The sequence below is a fragment of the Sander vitreus genome, chromosome 12, assembly GCF_031162955.1.
Source record: "Sander vitreus isolate 19-12246 chromosome 12, sanVit1, whole genome shotgun sequence".
NCBI classification, from domain to species: Eukaryota; Metazoa; Chordata; class Actinopteri; order Perciformes; family Percidae; genus Sander; species Sander vitreus.
In genome coordinates, this window is record NC_135866.1 from 27,775,969 (window position 1) to 27,802,471 (window position 26,503).

Genomic DNA, 26,503 nt, shown 5'->3' on the forward strand with positions numbered 1-26,503 from the left:
ATCTAAATTATTATTATTATTTACAAAATCCGCCTTTTTAAGGCCCTTGTTGAAGCTGTGCGTGAAACATGCTGTTTGCTGATATATTATTGCACTGATACTAATAAGGTGTGCAGTGTTACCGTACCCTGTGCAGAGATAGCGGGGTTACGTAGGGATTTTCCATCTGCTCTGTTTAATATCTAGAGGAGATGCTCACTAGTAGGCCTATTAGTGAAGTTAGCCCACAGTGCAGAATGAGGATCGCTGGAGCTGTGCTGTTTGATCAGCAGCCAGATGCTGGGAGCCAAGCTTGCTGCTCTGTATGAAGCCTGCCGTCTGACAGCACAAAACAAAGCAAGCTTTGAAACAAACAGGAGTTTGCCATGAGTGAGGTAAACACCGAGAGAAGCACCATGGAGTCAGCAGACTTTCCTCCCTGCTGGGGTGTTGCTGTCACAGCAGGGGTTCTGCTGGGTGCTTCAGATACAGTTATGCGTTGTTGACAACAATATGGTTTAGAGACAGATTAGCAGGGACGGGGCAGACATTAACATGTTTAACAAGTTTAACATCAAATCATTTAGGAATCGTGTAAAACCGGATATGTACCCAGTCGTGATCCAATGTATTAATATTCCGTTACACAGCAAGCATTGCCTTCGCTCTGCTTGACATTATCCCTTTCATGTAAGAACAGTAAACAACAAACAACAAACAACTCTAGGCCTCAGTTGAGTTCATCATGCTCCAATCCAGCTCCGTTTCTGGCAGACAAACCAAACCCCCCAGTACCCGAGGACACAAGTAGCTCTGAGTCCATGTGTGGTGCATTCATGTGCAGAGTCAACTATGATCATCCAGAACTTCAAAAATAATTGTGATCTAGGCAACTTGGTTGGGGCTAGAAGGGATACAGCTACAGTCGGAAGTTACAAGAGTGTTTTAACCGATGTTTGGTGTTTTAAGCCCCCAACGTCGACTTCAAGGCAGCGCTGTGACCATCGACTTCAAGGCACCTAACCCTAACCCTAACCATTGCCTAATCCTAGTGCCTTCCAGGGAGCGCTGCCTGGAAGGAGACATCGAGCGTTTTAACCCGAACCACAATCTTTTCATCAACTAGTCATTGGTAGTCATTAGTCATGGGTCTTATTTTCGTAGTTATGGCCATCATTGATATGGTTAAGAATTAGGAGTGTCATGATTTTGAAATTGATTTTGATTATCGAAATCAAAAGCAGGGTTGGTATTTCCCTCAGCCTCTCTCCACCCCCGCCTACTTGTGCGCTTTTTCTACTGGAGTCAACAGTGCCAACTTCCTTCTTTCCCTCAGGCCCCTCTCTCACATGCAGTCTATCCCTGAAATGTTCAGGAACATTTCCTGCATGGGGTCGTATGTGAATGGCAGCAGGGATCAATATTCAGGGAAATCTATGTCGTCACTTTTGCACCTCAAGACCTGCTAACCCTTCAGGGGAAACGCTGGAACGTCTGTGTCTGGACGAGCATGTAAAGAGCTAACGTCCATCTGACGAAAAAACGCTTTCACGTGGAGAGAGCAAACCAATCACATACTCCAAGTCAAGACTCCGACGAGGCCGTATTTGAATCTGCTACATGTTCACGGTTAAGCATTTACGCCAGTGCTTTCACAAACGTTGACTATTATATACATTACAAGAACTTTGGCACCGGATAAAAACTGCTCCTCGCCAGCCATGTTCCTGAAAATAATAAGAGATCTCTTCCACCGCGTACACACACACACACACACACACACACACACACACACACACACATCCGACCATGCCCCCATCTTCTTCTTCTTCTGGGTTGGCATCCATACATGTTGCATCACCACCATCTGCTGAACTGTCCCTTGCCCCATCTATTCCGGCATTGCCATACTCTTTAATTTACCGGGAACGATGTGTGAAAAGAGGCTTAATTCAAAACCATCCTAAAATATCATATCTTGTTTTCTCACATAGCTCAGGCAGAATTATGTGTGATCAAGTCACAGTATTTAAATGATTTACTGACAACAATTTCTTGAATATCATCCCAAAAGTCAGGTGCACATTCTACAGTCCTTGGACAGAAAGATGTTCATTCACCACGTTTGTGGCGAAGGAGAATGCCCCGCTTGTGTTTAATGTCACCTACGGTTATTATAGTGGTAAAGAAGACTATAATGTATCTGTCGTTGGTTTTGCTCCACTTACAAGATAAAGTCCAAGTGTGTGCAACCCCGGATCTCTGAATCTTACCACCACAGTAAAGCCCACTGCTGCAGGTTTTTTTCAATACAAGTTAGAAATAGCAATGAGCAGAAGAAGTCTTTCTGTGGTATCAAATAAATGTGGTACCATTGTCAGCCTGGAGGTGATTGTATGGTGGAAATATGTTAGTGGAGAGACAGTGATCTGGGACACGTAAGGACTCCAGAAAGCCTACTCTGTTCTGGAAAAGTGCTGCGGTGAAATGTTCGCAGGCTTCGTCAGCTCGTGTTAGGTGAAAGCATGAAGGTGTTGCAGCCCTGCAGACTGACAGATCAAATCAGACTGAACACTGCTGGAGAGAAAGATCAAAAGGAGACGGAGGGAGGGAAAGAAGGGAAGAGAGTGAGTGAGTGGGAGGGAGGAAAAGGGGAGGGGAGCAAAGGAAACGAGGGAAGAGAGGAAGAAACAGAGGAGATGTAGGTTTTGCAACGTTGGGAATAAACACAGGAAAGGAGGCCAGGTAGCACAAAAGAAAAGAAACAGAACAAGAAGTCGGCTTTAAGAAGACAAAGAGGTGAGGGGGCAGAAGAAAGAGAAGTAGAGATTGAAACGGTAACACGGCATGTTGACTCAAGAAGGAACAGTAAAGACATAAGCCGAGTGTACACTCGCAGTAACATTTAGTACTATTTCCTCACTGTTAGACACTTGAAGCAGAATATTTGAACCAGAAATGATACAGTCAATCGGGATGTTATTTGATATTTCAGTTGTTATGAATGAAATAGCGTTGGAGGTAATGTGCTGAACTCGCACCCCTTCTGTTAACGCTCCCTTGATATCAAGTAAAGGCAAACATGCCCCAAAATCCTTTGATTGCCACACTGAACCCATCAGAGTCCACACAGCCAGACAGTCCACAGAGTTCATCCTCAGCTGTTGAGGTATCTCAGTTAGTACACAAACATTGACACAGACATTGATTTGAAATGACATGACATTCGCTGAGTTTGGAGACATGCATACACACTTGCACCGCTGCAGACGATCAGAAAATACTATTACAGCCATGTATACAGATATATTTTATCCAGGTTATTATGTACAATGTAAACATCATGTCCTGAATATGATGACCAGGAAACCAGGACAATACTGTGAACTTAAAAAACATACTCACTGAGACACTGTCTACATTTACATGCACTTAATATTCCTGGTTTCGCCCTAATTCCCCAAAATACAATATTCCAATTAAAACTCCTTTCACCTCTGTTTTGGGATTTGGGTATTTGGGGAAGCAGCAGACGTTTCAGAGGTAGATATATCTTAAAATATTGAAAAATTGAAACTCCAAGCAGTGAGAAAATGTTTTTCTTCATTTGGGGGCAAGATGACCCTTTAACTTCCTAACAATCCTTTTACAACTAGAGCACTAACGAGAGAAGTGAAGAGAAAACAGAGCAGAGAGAGCACTTTAAAGGAGAGATCAGTGACACGATCACCTCTGTCTGCTCTGCTCTTGAAAAAAATGATAGTGTTGAGTCCTCCCACGGGTTTAATGAGACACATGCTGCGTTCATGCTGCATTATCGCTGCATCTCTCAAACCATTCGTGTGGCTCACAGGCTCAGGAAAAAAAATAATGAAAACCCTCTCAAAGGTTGAGGGGAAAAAGGTGCGACAGGAGAGAAGAAACTGGGAAAAATGGACTGTGAAAAATATATAATATAGTGGCTCAAAATGTTTTCATGGCACATCATTGGTTTATGAATACAAAAAACATTGTCTATATGTTTGACTCAGTGACACAATTTTCCATGTTCATACAGCCGAGCCAGGCGGATGAAGTGTGACCCATCCCTCGACACTGCTGATTGGCAATGTTGTATTTTATGTGTGTGTGATTAAGTGGGGGGTTATCAGCAGAGAGCCAGGAAGACCCTGAGGGGGGGAAAAAATTGCTTTTTGCTGTCTTTGAAATATGGTGCAAGTGTGGAAGAGTCTAATTATCCCCTCAGTCTCATCAGAGTTGTACAGAATTAAGTTTAAGCACGGGTTTGGTTGTTCCCAATATCATTTTTTATCCGCAACAGCCGATGTCCAGCCAAACCTGAGACTCACATTTTATTGAAATCATTAGTCTCCACTAGAGGAATCTTTTTAATCTGGTTTATTGCAGCTTTGCAGTATTTGTTTCGTACCTACAATTATACTCCATTCGCAAGGCTTTTGAGTCACTGTTGCTAAAATCTGCTGGAATTACTCATTTGTTAATGGCCCTTTTACATTCAACCCTTTGAACTCTGCAATAGAAATGGTCCACCAGTGCCGACATTGGTATTTTTGCTTATTGAGCAGTCATTTCTTAGAGTATCTTCAAATACTTTACATCCCTAAAATCAGTACAACCTAAGCTAAAGGGTTACGTAAGTCAATAAGATAAATTACAATTAATAAAACTATTGAAATTGTCATGAATTAAAAAAACTGGACACGTCATCAAATTTTACTAAACTCATAAAACATATTGAGCCAAAAGATTTCTAAATGTAGAAACATAAATTCAACTTTTAATTTGTAACAGGGACATTTCGTTTTTTCTTCTTACATAGCAACACTAAAGAACTTTTCCCGCTTTGGTCCCCCTACAGGTTGGAAGCGGAATTGTCCATTACATTGCATTGTGCAAGTTTGCCAGAGGTAGCGGATCTGTAGTTCCAATGAACTGGACAATGTAATGTAATGGACAATTGCACTTCCAACCTTTAGGGGGACCGAAGCGGGAAAGGTTCTCTAGTGTTGCTTTAAGGAAAAGCTGTGATTGGCTCTTTTGTTTTTTCAAACGTGGAAACAGCCGTCAGTTGGGCACAACACCAGGACTTTTCACGCCACTGAATAAATCAGAGGTTATAAGGAACTCGGCTATGTTGAATGTATGCCAAGGGTTACGGAAGCTGTCCTAGCAGCGTCTTGTGGCCCAACACCTCAGACTTTCTGTTTTTCTTTCCCCGTACATTTGTTACCCATCTTTTGGGTACTTGGGCGTAAACCAATTGAAATGCATGTCAACCTAAGCAGAAGCACAATGAGGCAGGGCACCAAGTCAAAAAAAACAACTGTCAAAACCAATGGCCGGGTAGGTGACGAAGGGCAAAACCTTCGGTCTGTTTGGTCAGATCACGAAAGAGGTATGTCAAACAGAATTTAGCCACGTTTCAGAGGGTTTCTGCATTGCTATTGCATCAGTAGCTTATGCAGACCTGGGACTTAGCTTTATTTTATTTTTTTTGGTTCAGAGGAACAGAGCTTCTGTGGGAACAGAGATATTAAGTTGATAGGAGAATCCTCTCATTGACAACCCAGCAAAACAACAGGCCAAGTCTGCAGATTGTGATTTTTTTTTTTTTGATGAGGAAGAAGAAGAGGCTGTGAGTCAGCAGTGTTTTTTCCCATCAAGGCTCATTGGTATGGCTGAGTGGAAAGAGGCTGAGGAGCTGACCACTCAGCTATGTGTTAAAAACCCATACTGTGGGGGCAGACGCCGTTGAAAAAAATAGCTTTTTAAATATTTCTCAGCAACTGGTCATATGACCTTGTGTGTTCGGATTAATTCGGCTTATAGTTAATACACCAGTCATAGTTTTGTTTTAATGAAAACTCAACTCCTGGCAATTGCTCTTGGTGTTTTTCACCAGTGTTTTAGAAGAAGAAAATAATGAGAGTAACAGGCGAACTAGCTTTAAAAGAGATTTCTGGGTTAGTGCTGTGTAGTGGATGGAGACTTTAAAGTGGTAAATTGAGGAATGGAATATGGAGTGGTGTTAGAACCCCCACCTGCCTGATCTCACTTTAACCCCTGGCTGGTTTGTGAGGTTTGATAGAGCCGATAAGTCCTCTTATTCCTCTATTTTCTGCAGAAGTTGAATTGAATTGAATAGAAGTAAAAAAATAAAAGTCCTTATTGCGATTGCAAGTGTTGAAGAAGCACTTTAACGCAAGACACGAGATTGTAGGTCATCAAATCCACAGAAAATATTGTCATTTTTATCTCTGTGTAGCTAGCAGAAAATAATTCTAAAATCATTTCAGCGGCTCCATTTGCAGTTTTATTTTAAATGTTTGTTTTTATTTGATTTGGTGCATGGTGCCATGGGGATATCAGTGGTTCCCACAGGATGAATCCTACTGACTTTAGTAACGGTTAATCTATCGTCATCATCAGGTCAACATACTTCATTTAGAAAAACATAGTTTTTACGTTTTGAGACTTCTGCCAGATCAGATGTTTTATAAAATAAAAAATGTATTAGACCCTTAGATAAATCTAGCCTAAGCCAGTGTTTGTTAGCAGCTCACACTTTCCACAGGTAGTGGGAGAAGGAGCAGCTATAATGGCTCGCGCACACACACACTCACGTATAATCAAAGGCTTCACCCTAACACCCGCCCTGGAGGAGTGAAGCAGGGATGAAGGGATGGAAGGTGAACAGCGAGCCACTTGAGGTCGAGAGATACAGACAGAGACAAGGGGCGAGAGAGAGAGAGAGAGAGAGAGAGAGAGAGAGAGAGAGAGAGAGAAGGAGCCAGGTTGTTGCTGCAGGTATCAGAGAAAAAAGCAGCAGATCTCACAGCAGATCCGATGGATGTTTACTCCTTCAGGCGCAACACACAAACTCTGGCTTTCTGCGGCTGCTCTCTTCGTTTGCAGCCGCAGCTCTTGCCTTTAGAAGATTTCTGTTCTGTTTCTCGGTCTTGAGCTGACTCTTGGTCTTTCTTTCTTTTGTGTTTCCGTCTTTGCTCTCCTTTGCTTCTGTCTTATATAAACCTGTCACCGTCATCCACTGGCCTGTCCATCCTCTTTTCTCTCCATCCATGCAGCATCAGTAAGCTATTCCCATACATAGAAGGATACTGTTACTAGAATTGCCGCTGGTTATCTTGTCATTCCATTATACCCACTGCTATAATTATTATGAGTCATATATATATATACGTATCTAGAATTATTGTAGTTTCTCTCTCTCTCTCTCTTTGTCAATTTCAATTTTTACATTTCAGTTTCAATTTGCTTTATTGCCATTACAAAATCAATACATTTGTGTTGCCAAATCATAAGAACAAACATACATACAAACAACAAAAAGGAGTCAATACATCTAATATAATAATACAAGTAAACAGGATAAGTATGATATAATTGCAGATGATAAACAAATGCTGTGCATGTCCCTCTCTCTGTCTTTCTCTGTCTCTCTCTCAGTTGAATTCAATTTCTTTCAAGGGGCTTTGTTGGCATGAAAGTCTCTCTCTCTATCTATCTATCTCTCTCTCCAACCGGTAGAGGCAGATGGCCGCCCACCTAGAGCCAGTTTCCGTTCATACAGACAAACAAACAAACAGACAAACTGACAGACACACTGAGCCAAAAACATGACCTATGTAATAATAAAAATAAAGAATGTCACCAGACTTCAGAATCCTGCAATGTTTGGAAAAGATTGGAAAAGAAATTGCTAAAACTAACAGTAGGAATCCAAACCAGGCAGTTATCTTTTGCTCTGTAAATGAACGGAACACTGAAATTTGGCATTATATATCCATCATAAGGGGCACTGCCATTACTGAAGATTGGGGGTGAAACCCTACCTTAAAAATGGGCTGTACAACTGCCTTTAGAAAATGAGAAAAGACAAGTTTAGAAGTTAATAGATTAGATTAGGACTGAAGTATGTATATGTGTTGAACTATGGTATGTTGAAGCTCTGAATCACTGAAGTCCGTTATGTAACAGTCATGCAGAGGATGATAATTAGGCACTTTCCTTTCTCTGTGTGTCCATCTGCAGCTCCAGTCGGACCAGGACAACGGCAGCGGCTTAGTCAAGTACGTTTTGTCCGGCGAGGGGGCCGGCACCCTCTTCGTCCTCGATGAGAATAACGGTGACCTGCACGCCACTCGCCGCCTGGACCGCGAGGAGAAGGCTTTTTATATCCTCAAGGCCACAGTGGTCAACAAACGGACGGGTCAGAAGCTGGAGCCAGAGACGGAGTTCACCGTCAAACTCCACGACATCAACGATAACGAGCCTCAGTTCAGCAGAGAAGTTTACATCGGCAGTGTGCCTGAGAGGTCTGATATCGGTAAGGACAACTCTGACTGGACCTTGTCATTGCAGGAAGACAGTTAGGAGGGCTTTGATTTAGGGCTGGGCAATATATCGGTATTATATCGAAATGTCAGAAGCCGAAATCAGAAAAGGTTTTATTGCCACAATCAGTACACTTATGTGGAATTTGCCTTGGTGCAAGATGCGTGCATACATAAACAAACAAACAAACAAACATATTAAACGTGAATATAAAATAAACAATAAATACAAAAAAACAAATATATACATGCAACGTAACTGTTGCAAAAGAAAAAGGGCTGAATGGGTTGAGTGCAAAATTTGCATAGAATATATAGTATATGCAATGGGCAGATGTAAAGTCCAGGATGAAGGTTAGTGCACGTGAAGTGACTAGGGATTGGGGGTGGGGGGTTACGAGTCAGTGTCAGTGGGGGTCAATATCGTCTTTGATGTTGGGTATCGTAATATCGTTATATGGCAAGTGTTGTCTTTTCCTGGTTTTCATTTTTGATTTTATTTTTTTTATTAACCTTTATTTTACCAGGAAATAATCCCATTGAGATTCAGAATCTCTTTTTCAAGGGAGCCCTGGCCAAGACAGCAGTATTAAAATACAAAAAAATAGTTCCATATTAAAATATACAGTGAAAAACAGACAACAGAAAACAGAAAAAGATAGTTGGCAATTTAACGTCATCTCAACATAATCACCAGCAGCGCTCAGTAACAGCACATTTGCATTTAATACTCAAAAGGACCTTTTTCACAGCAGACATGTTGACTTGTCATAGTAGGAAAAGCACAGCTGAGATTGATAACCTCAACGATGGCTCAATTCCATCAAGTGTCCCAGTGAGCTATTTCAGTGAGTCAGCATGCACCATACCAGGGCCTCTCCTAAGTGGAATGCAGCCATCATTAATGGTATTTGAATACACCTGTGCTTTCCCTACTATGACATGTCAACACGTCTGCCGTTAAAAAGGTCTATAGTCCTTTATCCTAGTTTTAAACTGTGTCATTGTTGGTAGACTAATTAAAGATGATTCTGCGATTTATACCAGGATGAGGGTGCAAAAACTCTAAAGGCACTTTCACCGAAGACAGTTTGCGTTCAGGGAATGTCATACATCATTTGCCCATATGATCGAAGATTACATTTCCTGGTGGTGACTTTAGGAGTCAGGAGAGAACATAAGTAAGGAGGCAGTTTACACAGTGTGGCCTTAAAAAGAAAAATATACCAATGCTCCAACCTGCGATTGTGCAAGGAAGGCCAACCACCGCTCTCATACAAGCTACAGTGATGAGTAAAAGCTGCATTACAGTAAAGTGATGTCATTTTCTGAACCTACCAGACTGTTCTATTATTTGTATATACCCACTTAGACATTACATTGATATTATTGCTGATTCTTTGTATCTTAAATCTCATTGTGAAAATATTTTGTGAAAGGGCCAACTGTCAACCCTACAATGTTGTCGCAACATCGAGGTATTTGGTCAAGAATATTGTGATATTTGATTTTCTCCATATCGCCCAGCCCTACTTTGATTGCCCTTTCCATGTCATTTTTGATTATTTGAATTATTTGTTAAATAATTCAAGCATCATTGCGATATTTGTCAGTAATCACCATGTCAATGTGTATCTCTCAGGTACATCAGTCATCCAGGTGACAGCTACGGATGCTGATGATAGTATGTATGGGAACAGTGCCAAACTGGTGTACAGCATCAGCCAGGGACACCCATACTTCTCTGTGGACCCAAACACAGGTATGTTTGATAGGGGTGTAAATCACACGTTTTATCACGATACAACATTATATCAATTTCTTTGGACAACGATACAATATTTAGTGTTATCGCAAAGTCTGCCACGATACGATTTTCATTCGATGCAATTCACGGGCCTGTAACCAAGGCAATTGACAATTTCATAAGCTCTTCCTTTAAATTAAAAACAAACTACTCTTTTTAATGAAAAGAATAAATATAAAGTAGGAATTTCAAAATAAAATTGCATCTCAAAGATGACGATATGTATTGATATTTTCACTTTGTATCATAATATGGAATCGTTGAGGATTGATCGCTCCAGATCGATGTATCATTACACCCCCTAATGATTGCAAGAATAATCCTTTAAATCCCACTCCCTGTCTTGTAGATGGTTATCACTTCCAGTAAGAACATAAAAGGCATTTAGACGCAGCACCACATTGACAACTCAGTAGCACATAACGATGCAGAGAGACATACACTGAAGTAATATTCTTGTTACTTTTAATTGTTTAGAAAACACACCAGGAACGACCCATTAGGACAGAATACAGAATTCATACCTTATAACAAACTGTGAAAAAATAGAATATGCTGTTAAGACTCCACATCTTGTTTGGAGCCAAATATAATACAGTGTAAAATTGGCATACATATGATTTAAATCCAAACTGTCTGAAAATAAGAAAAGAAATATGCTTTTGATACTTTACAGTTTTTGAGACTTGGTGCTGTGAACATTTCCGTTGGTACCAAAAAAGTATTGAGGGTATACTTTTCCAGTCGGATGATAATCTCAAGTCAACACTTCCTGTATGTTAAAGTAGAAGCTTAAAAGAGTATCGCCAGGTAAACATTTGGATGTGAAGAAGCAGCAGAAAGTTTCCATTGAAGACTTACATTTGGGGAATCATCAGGGTGTTCCTCTAAACTAGTATCTGTGCTAAGCTAGGCCAAACATGTCACTGACCTTTCTCTGCACCGGACACACAGAGATGATTCTGGCGGTGCATCTCATAGCCCTGAAATTGCCTCCTCGAGTCCTCCACTTGCCTCCCTTCCTCGCGTCTTAGTCCCTCCCACCAAGGAGGCACGGGAGAGACGCGAGGAAATCATGAGAGGAACGAGCAAATGTGTTTTTGGAGGGATGAGACGTCCTTTCTTCTGAAGCGCCACACGAATATGTCAGCTGTTTGGGCGGAGTTAGCAACTCCTTCAGCTGCACGGCTTCCAGGAAAGGCTGCTCTCGTGTATCCTCGCCTATAGCTCCTCGATGATCCCTCCTCGATGATCCCTCCTCGCTCCTTGGGGCAGAAATAAGAGCTTTAAGAACGTCAGGTTCAGCCGAGGACCGAGGAGTCAAGGAGCTATCAAATAAGGGGTTATGAGATGCAGCCTGTGTAAAACAGCAAATTAACAATTCCCCAAATTTAACAGTGTATAACCAAAGCAGTGAACCTTTTTGCTGCTCTGCTAGCATGACAAAGCAGAAGAAAACCGCTTAAAAAGAATGCATTAAAACTCTACCTCAACCTACATAAAACAAAATAAAAAAATAAAATAAACTCACTGTATCTCATTTACAGTTGGATTGCTGACTGTAAATTCCACTTTTCTCTTACCGGTGCCACTTTTGGAGCTCACGTGGACAGGTAGCGGGGATAGGATGCTCCATATCTCGTTTTTTTACGCCAATACATCTGTTTTTCTTTTAATACATATAAACATAAAAAACTGGAAAGAACTAGTAATGAAATGTAAACATTGTGCACATTCCACCTGCACATTTATGTTCTTACGCTGGAAGAAGAAAGAGAAAAGAGATTTGTCATAAAATCTGCTATCATAAACATAAATATAAAAACACAGCGGAGCTCAACCCATGCCTGATTTTATGTACTTTCTCTGTAAAAGTTAGCCATGCAGTTAGATAATCGGTGCAGTAATCTCCCTTTCTCTGCTCATCTGTTTGTTTCTAATAAATAGAGGAGTCATGGTCCCAGCCAGATTACTGCTCGCCTGGATTAAGCAGCAATATTACACCATGTTCTCTTGACATTGTGCGGAAGAGAAGAACAACAAGTATATTGAAGCAAATGGGAATTAAATGAATAGATTAACATTTTGGGAAATGGACTTGTCTTTCTTACTTTCCTAGAGTGAGGTGGGAAGACCAATCTTACACTGAGTTTTATGCATTAAAGGTCTCATGGCATGACATTTTCATTTTATGAGGTTTTTTAACATTAATATGCGTTCCCCAGGCCTGCCTATGGTCCCCCAGTGGCTAGAAATGGTGATAGGTGTAAACCGAGCCCTGGGTATCCTGCTCTGCCTTTGAGAAAATGAAAGCTCAGATGGACCGATCTGGAATCTTCCCTTTATGATGTCATAAGGAGCAAGGTTACCTCCCCTTTCTCTGATTTGCCCACCCAGAGAATTTAGCCCGCCCATGAGAGAGAGACATCATGGCTTGCAAACGAGCAAAGTGGCAGTTGGTCAAGGCCACACCCTCCACCTTGCCCCCCCCTCTCCTCCTTAATATAATTTAAAGCTACAGACACATAAATGGCACATCCTAAGGAAAGCTCATTGTGGGACTGGCTCTAGTGGCTGTAATTCTGCACCAAGGCTGAATTTCGGGAAAGAGACTTCAGATACAGTATTAGGGGACCACTAAGGTCTATATCAAAGAGACTTCAGATACAGTATTAGGGGACCACTAAGGTCTATATCAAAGAGACTTCAGATACAGTATTAGGGGACCACTAAGGTCTATATCAAAGAGACTTCAGATACAGTATTAGGGGACCACTAAGGCCTATATAAAAGAGACTTCAGATACAGTATTAGGGGACCACTAAGGTCTATATAAAAGAGACTTCAGATACAGTATTAGGGGACCACTAAGGCCTATATAAAAGAGACTTCAGATACAGTATTAGAGGGACCACTAAGGCCTATATAAAAGAGACTTCAGATACAGTATTAGGGGACCACTAAGGCCTATATAAAAGAGACTTCAGATACAGTATTAGAGGGACCACTAAGGCCTATATAAAAGAGACTTCAGATACAGTATTAGGGGACCACTAAGGTCTATATAAAAGAGACTTCAGATACAGTATTAGGGGACCACTAAGGCCTATATAAAAGAGACTTCAGATACAGTATTAGGGGACCACTAAGGTCTATATAAAAGAGACTTCAGATACAGTATTAGGGGACCACTAAGGCCTATATAAAAGAGACTTCAGATACAGTATTAGGGGACCACTAAGGTCTGTATAAAAGCATCCAAAGAGCACCATGTCATGGGACCTTTAAAGTTATAAATGGCTTTAATGTGCAGCAGCTGGATATTCTGTTTGCGTTAGCCGTAGACTCGCATTGCCAAGACCTTCCTCCACAGCGCGATATTGATCACTCTGTTTCAGTACTACAGACAGCACCGCTCCCACACACTCACCCCCTAATTTAGCCATACTCATTTCACAGCACACACGCCCACTTGCTTAGCTGTGGGGCTTACAGTAATCTTATGCCAAAACGTTTAGACACCAAAAAAGCATTTAATCACTTGGCAGCATACAGTGCATCTACCAGCATGTGTGGGGCTGTAACCTTGGAGATAATTAGATGTGGCACACCCAGTTTTTTTCTGATGCACACCCACAGTTTGTTTTCTGGCTACGCTAGGGGTGTGAAAGCCTCTAAAAATAAATATATTTAATGGCTGTTGCAAAAAAAAAAGAAGAAAAAAGATGTCAACCATGAACAGTTTAAAAAATAAAAATAGGTTTTGAAATCTATGGGCATGCACTGAATAAAAAAATTGAGTTGGAAGAAAATCTCCAGGCCCTGTCAATCTCAATCACACTTCCCTGAGGACGGAAGGGGCCAATTCATTGCAATATAGCCTAACCTTTCATTGGGAAAACCACTTTAATGCTACAAAAGTATAACTTATCACCCACAACAATTTCTACCCAACTAATCAAATAACAGTTCTAGTTATAAGTCTGCTTTTGTTTGCCAAGAAATAGTTCCAACACATAAAGATCCAGACACAAATTTAAAGATTAAAGGTGTTGTTAAGACCTCCTTTTCAGTTGGTTTGAACTACCAGTATGTGTGATTTGATCTGCAGAACGTGTGTATTGATTGGAAAATACTAAATACTAAAGAAAGTCAGCTGTGTTCCCGTTAGTCTCACCTTAACAAATACTGTGAATAGGAAACAGCAAGGGCTTTGATTGTTTTATGAAGTGCAACATGATGTGGGATTCTGTTAAAAGAGGGCTGACGATTAAGACAAAGCAATGTGAAAAAAAAGAGAAAATCCAGAGCAGAATTTAAAACAAGAGCATGTGTTTCTTGTTGTTCAGGTGTGATCCAGACCGCCTTGGGACCCGACGACATGGACCGCGAGCAGAGGGAGCACTATCAGGTGGTGATTGAAGCTAAAGACATGGCCGGACAGAGAGGAGGGCTCACTGGAAGCACCACGATTAACATCACGCTCACGGACGTCAACGACAACCCTCCCCGCTTCACTCAGAGTAAGACAACGGCAACACAAATGATGAAACGCGGGGTCCCCCCTCTCATTTATTCTACAGTTCAGAAGCAGAACAAGGCAGAATAACTGCTGTGTTTTCCCATATCTTGTTAAACATGAACAATTTACTCAACGCTGAATCCTTCATTTCCAAAAATGCACCTTAGATAGCATCTTTTATTTGTCTGTCTGGTAAAGGCCCACTTTTATCAAACTTCCTACCGCAAGTTTTCCAATGCATGCTTTCTGTTCAAAGTCTGTAGTCTCTAAGCCCATGCTGAGATAACAAGATGACATTATCAGAATATTTTTTTTCAGGGTTTGGAGCACTTCTTACAAAGCTACAGAATACATCATATAGCTCCTTTTAGAGGCTGACTAGTGAGGCCGTTTTCATGAACCATTTGTACATATAGCTACAAAGGTAAAGCACTGTCATTCCTAAGCATTCCACATATTTTTTACTCTATGGACCGCAATGACTGCTGTAGTATAACGCTAACCGGTGCTAACGATGCGATAGAATACAATTTTATAATACATTCACAAAAGACTTTCACACAGTGTTTTAATCCAAACCACGATCTTTTTCCTAAACTTAAATAGTTGTTTTGGTGTCTACACTTAACCGTCGTCGCCGCATGACGCTCACTTTTTCTCGGCTAAACTCAACTGCCACGGGCCCTGAAAGGACCGTAATCTGGTGGTGCTTGTAGCCAGCTCACAGTTACCTTTTGTCGGCTACCAACTGCCGCTGATACACCGGAGCTCCGGAGCCGGCATCACGTGACCTGCCGGCGGTCACCTATTTTGTAGGATATCATACGAATTGGTGAGCATAAATGTTCGTACTATATCGTACGAACCCGTTCATGAGAATGCGTTGGACTAATACATATCATGACTGGTAAAGTGAACTTGATGTGTAAAATCAGTGGAGTGTCTATTTAAAGTGACATGTAACAGTGTCTTAACAAGTTAACTTAAATGATCTGTGTGAGAGTGACTATTCCTGTGGAGAGTAGAAAGACCTCGAGGGGGATACATCTTTTGATTACTTAGTCTGGCACTGATTCCCATGGCAACAGATCCATGGTCAGTGCTAATACATGAATAAATACATTTTATTTATGGATCAAGAATGGTTCCAATTTTGCCATCTAATGTTCATGATTGGAACTTTATTCATATGAACCTATGAGCCACATGTAACCCAATAATGCAGATATAATGCTAATCGATAATAATAACAGATAAAAGTTGTTGGATATGCAAATAGTTTCTTGAAAAATGAAATATCTTTTCAACAGGCCATTTCACCAAAACCAATATATTGTATTTACTGTACCTTTACTGGCGTATTTAACCATGCACATAGTTTAGGTTGGTTTGGTTACTGTAAATAATCCCAACCTCCCAGTCACACTTTTCAGTGGAACTACTTTTGGTTGAAAAAATAGTCCCCATGAAAACTGACAGCATGCTCTTTGGATTATGCAGGGTAACATGAGCACTGTCTCTAAAAAAAACATGTTGCTGCTGAATTATACAGAGTTACACTCATACTGTATCACATACACCACTGAACTAAACAGACATACAAGATCATGTATACATGGAGTTTTCCCAGTTGTCATGGAAGTGTAGACGTTCAAATGTTTGTCTGAACACTTTACGTTAGGGCTGGACGATATGAGGAAAATATGTAATTGCGATTATTTTGACTGATATTGCGATTGCGATATGATTCACGATATTGAAGGGAATGATCATGTTTGTATCATTATTCTCATTTTCATTGATGATCATAGTGTGATCTGTACCAAACAAAGATGTTTTCTCTAGTCCGTAGGATAGGATTTGTAGGCCGGGACGTCTCTGCAGCACCACAACACTTCATTTAGAATGGTTCGGCACATATTTTGTGTGTGTGTGTCCATCAGACGCGTTTCAGTGCCTGTAGCAGTGTTATAGAAGTGGGTAAATTGCTCTGTTGGCCTCGATCACATCAGTCCTTCTCTCGTCTAATCCTTTAAGAATTGACATGAAGGCAGAACTTAGTTATCCAGCTCTCTGGATTTCTGTATCCATCTCTTCGTCTTCTAATTGTTTTCCCTCTCCATCTCTGCCTCGTTTAATCACAGTCACTCTCTCAGAGTGTCAGTTTTTCCCTCCTCATCTCCACCCATCAGCGTGGAGTGCCCATTCACCCACGGTTTCCATCTCCAGTTCAGGGTGCAAAACAAGCTCACCCTAGGATCTGCTGAACAGATTGCAGGGGGCATTATCATTATCTTATCATCATAAGTGCGGTGACTTAAACAGAATAAACAGGAGCTAGCACGTATACTCGCCACGATGCTGGTAGTTGCCATGGTAATATAGGGAGCTTATGCTGCTTTCCAGAAACAATTTTTAGCCCGTAAGTTACGACTCACGACTTGGTAGCGTTCCAGGCAAAGTCACGACAAATCCTTCTAGCTAGCGTTAGCGTTAGCCAGCGGCTACCTACCGTTGACGTTAGCTCGCGCTAGCTGATACTAGCGATTTGTAGTCTGCAACATATTTTGGTCTTAATTTAATAAACATAACATGTAGTACTACACAATCGTATGTGTATTGTTTTGATTACAATGTGTGGAATTACTTTACGTTGCCTATTTATTTCTATTTCTCACAGTTAATCACCGGCGTCTGTACAGCATCAACAGGGGTCGACATTGTTGTTTATGTGTGTGTGACGTCAAAAACTGTAACTGGGAGTACAACGATCTGGTACGAGTTCACGAGTAGTAAGTTAAGGGTTTGACTGCCGTTCCAGGGCACTTTCATGGGTAGAAGGTTGTGAAACCACGAGTTACGGGTTGCCTGGAACGCAGCATTAGTCTCAGAGACCGAGACGCAATCAGAATCAGAATCTGAAAAACTTTATTGCCAAGTATGTTTTTTACACATACAAGGAATTTGTTTTGTTGTTGTAGGTGCATGTCACACATTCTCTAAAATAAGTTAAACAAACAGGTTAAACAGAACAAACAATATAAGTATAAATATATGTATATATATATATATATATATATATATATATATATATATACACACACACACACACAGAATGTATTAAAGATAAGAGAGTAAGAATTAAGATAAAAAGAGCAGGTGGCGAAACGTTGGCGTCAGTGTCGGTGTTGCCAAAGGTCTAAGTTTGCAGACGTTGAGGCTGCAACACAAACCCTGCAGATTCCAAACCAAAACGGTTCAGAAGTGTTTTCAAATGTCTCCGGTTTAGGGGCTCGGAAACGCCAGAGCGAGGTGTAAACGTAGCAATGTAAATGTAGCTTAAATAGAACTCAACAGTGTGGTTCCGGAAGTAATAAAAATCCCATGAATTTTCTCCATAAGGATTTTGATCATTAACCATAATGTCTAAACCATTCAGGGTAGTCTTACCACGAGCTCCGATGTTGTCAAACAAAGGTTTTTGATCCTGTAGAAGCTAGAAGTCTGTATGAAATCAACCATCTTTTAAGAAAAACATGTTTTATTTGCAATGTTATGGAGAAATACTACACTACCCACAATCCTAAGCATAACAGCGACTTCTGTGACCCACTTCTGACCCACAAACAGCTATAGCGAGCTGCTACCATTCTGTGATCGTTTATGTACACAGTCTGGTACCTTTGCCTTTTTTTGCCATTTTTAAGATGTTATGTTGCGCCGAATTTAATGTGTTATGGTCATGATTCATATTTATATATCACATCTAAAGAATTTCACCAGATGCAGAAAGCCAAAACGATTATATAGGTTGCTCAATGCACACCAAAAGACATGATAATTGGCATACACATGATATAGGCTTACGCAGTGTGCAAATCAAAAGAAATCAGCTCCAACTCAGTTATCAAAAACTGCACCAACAATACATGCATCAGTTCAATAACTTTAACTCTTAAAACTGCTGAATTAATTGGCAATGTTAAATGTTTCGTAGATCAGATATAGAAAAACAGAAGAAATTGCTTCTTATAATGGAAAACACACAATCACACAAACATTTTATTTCACTGCACACCAGGACTCCAATCAGTGCTGCCGGAGTCAGAACCAAGACGTAACACAATCTCCAACCATCCAGAAAGAAATCGGAGTAGAGATGAAATCTGCTTCTCCTTTCATTACCTCTGAGCTCCTCAAGGTTTCACCAGGCTCCCACTGGGTTTTCTTTACGATTTTGCTAAGAGATAGGTACATAAATATACTTGGAATAGTAAAGTAAAATGGCTTTTTGTGATGTTTTTGTATATGTGTTTGCAGTGGCTAAATGTGTGACCCGCTGAGCACCAAATGGCAGTAATTAAAATGTTTCTTTGATCGACGTATCGGTATGGAGCGGTCTCACACAAGCTGTAACCTTTATGCCCAATTCTGACCAAAGATTCGCGACCAGACGAGTTGAAACTTGCAACTTCTTGCAACTAGCCGGTCTGCAGCGTTCTGATATGTGCTATGGAGACTGTGTATCGTCTCCATAGCAACCACTCTTTGCACTTCCGTCCTAACTTCCGACTTTTCGTGACAATAACATTTGAAGCTGTTGGCTGAGTTCTATACAGTCTTTGGTCTTTTCCTCGTCTCTTTCTTATGTGTACACATACTGTATATATATATATATATATATATATATATATATATATATATGTATAGAAGGGACCAACAGTCTTACATAGTACACTAGCGTATAACTATAGATATTATAATACTTTACCCCTTGTACTTATATATGTATTAGTTTGTTTATTATTACTTTATTTATTTAGTTTTAATTATGTATCAATATCAATGATTTAAATAAGATTCTATTAATTTAATAGTTATTCAGTATAGCCATATTTTGTTTGATAAACACTCAAAGCAGTTAGAATAACACATGTTGTGGTGTGTTTGTTGTTCAAGGTTTGGTTTGGCCTGTTTGGTTGGCATTGGTCGGTTTGGTTTGGTTTGCTAGTGTGGTTGGGTTTGGTCAATTTGGTTTGGTTTGACTTGGCCCGTTTGGTTTGTTCGTTCGATTTGACTTTGTCAGTTTGGTTTGGTCTATTTGATTTGGATTGGCTTGACTTGGTCAGTTTTGGTTTGGTTTAGTCTGTTTGGTTTGGTAGGTTTGGTTTGGCTTGATTTGGTCAGTTTGGTTTGGTTTGGTTTTGCTTGGTCCGTTTGGCGCAGCTTGTTCGGTTTGTTTTTTTATTTTGATCTGGCTTGGTCAATTTGGTTAGGTTTGGCTTGAGTAGGTTGGTTTATTTTGGTTTGGCTTGGTCAGTTTGGTTCGCTTTGGCTTTGCTGGTTTGTTTCGATGAGTTGTGTTTTGTGTTGGTTTAGTAGTTTGATTTGGTTTGGTTGTTGGAAAATACAATTTTTGTTTCTCACTGTGAACAGACAGCTGGACAGCAAGCCTGATACAGAGCAACATATGATACGCATGTGTGTGTAAGTAAGGGAAATTATTCTTTGTTAAATACGATTGTGGGTGATGGTACACGCAGCTGTGTCAGTGTGATAATGTGTGTACTGTGTATACACATTAGCAAATCACTCTCTCTCTATGGCTACACACACAAACACAAACACACACATCAGTATACCAAAACAGTGGCAGTTTGACTACTGTCTAGCTGCCAGAGTGTATGACACTTGCTGTGTCACAGCAGCATATAATTATTCACTCAAGTAGTTTATACACACCACTAAATCTCTGAGAGACACACACACACACACACACACACACACACACACACACACAAACAAACACACAAGGAAGCGTCCTGATATGAAACTGCCTCAGGTTCATACAGCAGAGTGACATCTTATTTGCATGAATTTAAACGTGTTTGTTTGCTTGGACTCCATTCAGTGACTCAAACAAGCTGCTTTTCTGTACAGGACGACAGGCTGTGTTTGTTTCACGATGAGGAGGAACACTCTCAGAAACGGCCATTTCAAATTGTCATAACAAACTGATGGCAAAACTCAGCGTTGGCACTTCTTCCAGAGAACAAAGTGATACATCACACTCACAAAAAATACATTAAAATGCTTTTTTAAATGGTAGTCAGCAGTCTGACGGAGAGACATTGTTCCAGTGCCTGGCTTCCATCAGCATTTACACTACCTTTTCTTTTGCTTTTGCTGTCTACCTGTCTAACCTTCTTTATGAAGTTCTAAAGACAATAGATAAATGTTGTTTCTTCCTCCAGCATTTATGCTGTCATAGGATTTTCTTTCAAAGAAAGAGAAACTTTATCAATGTCTTTGTTAAAATTTATGTGTTGCATCCATTTTCTATGACTTGATTTACGTGCTCTTGTCAATGACTCACTCCATATGACAGGCTGGATTAATTGTGGGTTCTTGATCAGACCCACAGTCAGTCTCTAATCACTGGCTCAGGTGGTGATGTTCTGGCGTTAATGTTAAGCCAGACTTATTTGTGCAGCTCTTAATCCCAGTAACAATCTAAAAGGGCCTCACAGGGCCACATTAGACAAAAAAATACAGACACCTGCCTACAGTAAGTTGACACAGAGAGAATCCTCCCAAAAAACCCAAAGGAAAAAAATCAAAGAAACCTTGAGAGGGATTACATGAGACAAAAACCCCTTCCAGGGTTAAAAAGGCAGCAACGAGCAAATGACAAGGCATTGGATCATTGACACAATCAGGCATTGTAATAGAGCACAAATATAAAATAAAACGAGGCAAGAATATTCAAATTCTCAAAGGGAGAATGAGGAATGAAGCTGCGGCATAACAGTCACACAAAGATCTTGCACTAGGGTCAGTGATTTTATGTCTATACTAGCGCTGTCAATCGATTAAAATATTTATTTGCGATTTATCGCGCCAATGTCCAAAGTTAACCCGTGATTAACAGCGAATGAATGACACATTTTTAATCTATTGTAAAAGTATTTTAAAAGGGATACATTTCGAGTCTCTAATGTTTAGGTGCTAATGTTTTCTATTTGAACCCCATTTCCTGCATTTCTACATAAGTTTAGGGACTATGGTGATACAAAATCCAGAAAATAATTAAGTTGATCGTAATGATAAATTCTATCGGAAAAAAATCGTACTAAACTACGTTTACGAAAACGATGTCTTACTATCTTTATTGTTAAAACTAGAAGCTGATCACCGAGACTTATGAATAAAATGACATCAAATGAATTTGAAAGCAGAGGGGGACATAAACTGGATTTTGAAAAGTGGGGGGGGGACATGCCCCCCCTGTCCCCAGTGGAAATTACGTCCTAGTGTGAGACTCAAATACATCCACAGTACATGCAAATAACTTTAGGGGCCAGCCACACGGAGACACTTTTTGGTGACGCACGTGTTTAGCATCGTTTTGGCCGATTGTCCAAACGAATACTGTCAACGGCCTGCCTGAAGACGCACTTTTTTGAAACCTGCTCCCAGGGTGAAAAAATTCGAAAACGGCGCCCTTGCGTCTTCGTTTGGACAGCGAAGCCGCATTCTTGTATATCGATGATGTCATCAACACACCACTCGACCTCTAGCCTTCGACCTCTTATCCCGCGACGACGTCTCATAACAACAGCAACAACAACAGTGGCAGACTACATGCTTGTGTTCCTGCTGGAGAAGATATTGAGCCTATTAGGGTAACTAGGGCAAAATATACTATATGTCTGTTTGTATACAGCGCGCGAGCTTTATGCGCATGCTGCGCCTCTTCTTCTCCGTTTTTTTGGTGAATTTAAAACTGAACCTGCCATTCAAAAGATCCTTGTCTTTATCCATTTCTGCTGAAGGAGGTCCGTTTGTGTTTCGGAGGAGGGGTGTCTTGAGCTGCTTTTTAACCCTCTGAGGACAAAAGACGCAGCGGCGAGTCTAAGCGATGTTTGACAACACTCCTACTCAAAAAGGGATAATACAAAATTTCATTTTAGACATTTATGTACTATTTTATTCATATATTACGCTACTTTTGTGAACCTAAGACTTTTATTAACTCATTTCAAGCACGAAAACACCTGAGTGTAGGTATGTTCACATCAACATTTTGACATGAAACACATGGGGATCTGGTTATATGCAAAACCTCTTGAAAGGAGAATTCAAGAAGATACCTAAAAATGCCATTGGACCTCAGAGTTTAGTTTAAAATGTGCACGTGTTACAGGAAATCTCTCTTTAGATCAAGTGTGTGAGCTATTACGTAGCGACTAATAGAGGCAACAATGTGCAAAAAGAATTTGATCCCAGTATTACATGCATTAAAGCAGCACCAGTCTTATGTCATGCAGCTGACATTTTCTTATTTTCTGTGTTTTCAGGTATTTACCAGTTCAGAGTTCCTGAGTCGTCCGTGTCCGGCACTCCAGTTGGGAGAATCCTAGCCACTGACAGAGACATCGGGATGAACGCCGAGATGTATTTCACCATCGTCAGTGGAGACGGCATGGACATGTTCGACATCTCCACTGACAAAGACACCCAGGAGGGAGTCATCACCGTCAGCAAGGTGAGAGAAGCACCAAACTCTGGGCTCAGAATACAGAACACTTTTTATAAAGTTTGTCCAGCGCTGGTGTGAAAACCAGATTTACAAACAGGAATAATCAGGAGAAAACACAATATAACAGCTCCTAAAAAGGGTAATTATAAGGTGCATTATATATAAGCAATATACTGTATTATATATAAGATAATACAATGAAAAGCAGCGTAGATTCGCAGAGTAAATTCCAGTAGTAGCAGATCAGTTGAGGTTTAAACTTTGACTGTTGAAACTGAACGATATGTTAAAGGTGCTGTAGGTAGGATTGGGAAGATCCAGGACTTAGACAAAAAAATTTGAACTTCAACAACTTCTCAGCTTTTGTAGCTGAATGTATCATTTGTTGCGTCTAAATATGTGGCTGTGGATAACGTTAGTTATAGTGAGATGCTTGCTACAGTTGCATTTCTAGTGATGAATCGGCGAAGACAACGTTTTATTTATGTGATGCCGCCGCTTCTTCAGTCTCACTATCTCGCTCGACCACGTACCATGCTCGCGGGCGGTCGTTGAGCCTCCGTCTAAAACTCTGCCTCCGTCTAAAACTCTGCCATTTCGACCAGCTGACAGTCTGTAACATAGAAATAAAATGATCCATAATCCATTTTAAAATGGATTATGGATCATTTTATTTCTATAGTTTGTAGTGGACTTTAGAAGCTGACTTTGCTATTGGCTGTCTAAAACCAACCTCGGGCGACTTGACAAGCTGAGTCGCGGCGACGCCATTAGCTTGATTGAGTCGAGCTGAGACCGGTGCAACTTTTCCCTGCACCTTTCTAAAACGCTTTCATCCCGTCGATAATCTTTGGTCTGAACTGGGCTTTAAATAGCAGTGTCTTGTAATCCCACATGGGATGGGCCAAAGGTTTGGCATGCCACGGAAGTAAACTAAAACAACGTAGTAGGCCTACACTGAGTAGCACAGATTGAGAATAGAGATTAGTGCAGAAGTCCAACTGCATGTTTAGTAAATTCGGTGAAATCCGTTGCTTTCCTAATACCCATGTTCAAATGAGGCCGGCTTTTAATTATCTTGATATTTTTCTCACGGCGTTGGTTAAATCCAATGAATTCTAAAGCAGTGATTCAGTGGATCCCACACTTTTGACTCATGAGGATCCTGCCCACGTAGTCGGTTTTACACGTACTGTTAAATATGCAAAGCCCGGGCATGCTTGACAGATGAAAGAAACCAAATTAAACGTATTCGTCTTTACCTTCACAAACCCCCAGTCCTGGCCTCTGCAGCAGGCACCAACACACAGGACTCACGCTTTTTTTCATCCGAGTGTCCCCGCACAGTGTGTGTTTACTGATGTGCAATATAAATTGATATTTAGAAATTCTTTTGTTCCTCTTGCTGACACAACCTCAGGAAAGAGTTGAGCTTGAACAAAGAAGTAATGATATTCTGTCAGCAGGATACAAGATGAGGACAATATCCAGGATTCCTTCAAGGGAGAAAAGGCAGATCATGTAGAGATGTTCAAGTAAATCTAAAACCACCGTGCAAAATTGTCACAGCTGCTGTCAAGAGACACACTTAATCAACATAATTTCCACTTTTTAAAAACTATTCTCACTCGTCATCACATTGGACGTGTCAGCTGCCTAAATCACATTTTTATTAACGTTAGATTTCCCTGTGTATCAGCCTGTGCTGTTCGGTTCGTTCTTTTATCATGCAGACAGTCCTGATACAATAAGAGATATGCTCTTGCATTCCTTAAATCCTGCCTTTGATGCTCAACTTCTCAGCTATGAAATTAAAAGATATATCAAAGCAATTCCCTCGCTGGATTACAAGTAAATGTGATGTTCTGCGTGGTATCAAGACTACTGTTACTATGACTATGTAAAGTCAGTCTTGGCCAGGATCACGACAAGAAAAGTACAATTATGTAATAGCAATTCAGTCTGGACTTTAGGCTAGTCTATTTCCTTATGCGACATGTTTTGTCATAACTACAAAAAAATGTTTATCAATAATTGTACTGTATATCCCATGAACCAGGTCCAAAACGACCACTCTGTTAAACAAAAACCATCTTACTCTTTAACAAAAAGGTCGACCTCTGTAGGGATCCTTTCCATAATGTCAGACACGTAGAATAATAATCTAACCTGTCAGTGGCAAAACAAGCACTTCTAGTGGATGTAAATTGAAGGTGCGCAATTGCCCAATAACGTTAACATTGAAACTGCTTTTGCGTCTTGCTTAATATTGGACCAGTATCAAAGATTGTTGTTCCCATTAGTCAGTTAGACACAAAAACACAGGAAAATAGGGTCCAGGTTGAAAACAACTTTACTTACCCTTTAAATCCCTCCTGTGTTTCCTCTTTTTGTCTCTTTGCAGCCTTTGGATTTTGAGAAGAAGCCATCGTACACAGTAGAGATCCAGGTCCAGAACACCCAGGTGGACCCTCGCTTCATGTCCGCAGGCTCCAAAGACATGGCCACGGTTCGAATCGGTGTGGACGACGTGGACGAGCCGCCGCTGTTCGACAAAGCCAGCTATCTGATGGAGGTGAAGGAAGACGCTGCGGTGGGCGTGGCTGTGGGCTCAGTCAGCGCCATGGACCCCGACGCAGCTCGCAGCATGGTCAAGTAAGGCCATAACACTTCAGTCCAATATTTATTTTTTTAAATTATCCTAAAAATAGGTCAGGAACTAACAAGAAAATGAATAAATGACAGAAAACCCTGGAATCCTTAAGATGACAACACTAAACCGGTTATAGACTTCTCAGAGGCACTTTGGGATTTCAAGTTTAGGGATTTCTTTAGTTCATTTTCTACTCTCTCTCTCTCTCGCTCTCTCTCTCTCTCTCTCTCTCTATCTCTCTCTCTCTCTATCTCTCTCTCTCTCTCTCTCTCTCTCTCTCTCAACTTTAGATCAGATTTACATGGTCTGTATCATACTATGAGATATTTGCTGATTTTCCCATGCCCAAGTGAGCAAAGTGTTTAGCAAATTGTGTGAAATGTCAAATGTGTGAAAATTGTCCATCTTTAGTTTCCATTCACGGACTACAGCTTCTGTCAACTTTACTTTGTACTTTGGTTTTTCTGGTGGATTGACACAGTGGCAACTAATTTAAACAAGGAAAGGTGAAGAAATGTCGTGCCGGCGTCCTACTAATATCACGATTCAGATCAATGTGGAAAAATCCGGTAAATCCGTGGCATGTCACTCAGTGCGGATGGAACAGTCTTTTCTCTTGCAGCCC

At 40.7% G+C, this 26,503-nt stretch overlaps 1 protein-coding gene across 1 annotated transcript in view; it reads left to right on the forward strand.

Annotated features, from left to right (window-relative positions):
• LOC144527113 (cadherin-6-like) overlaps positions 1 to 26,503 on the forward strand; it is a 79,394-nt gene that overhangs the window by 37,353 nt on the left and 15,538 nt on the right. The window contains exons 3-7 of the mRNA XM_078265000.1: positions 8,053 to 8,347; positions 9,997 to 10,116; positions 14,511 to 14,684; positions 23,044 to 23,231; positions 25,630 to 25,880. Of these exons, the coding sequence (XP_078121126.1) occupies positions 8,053 to 8,347; positions 9,997 to 10,116; positions 14,511 to 14,684; positions 23,044 to 23,231; positions 25,630 to 25,880 (1,028 nt within the window). The remainder of the gene's footprint in view (positions 1 to 8,052; positions 8,348 to 9,996; positions 10,117 to 14,510; positions 14,685 to 23,043; positions 23,232 to 25,629; positions 25,881 to 26,503) is intronic.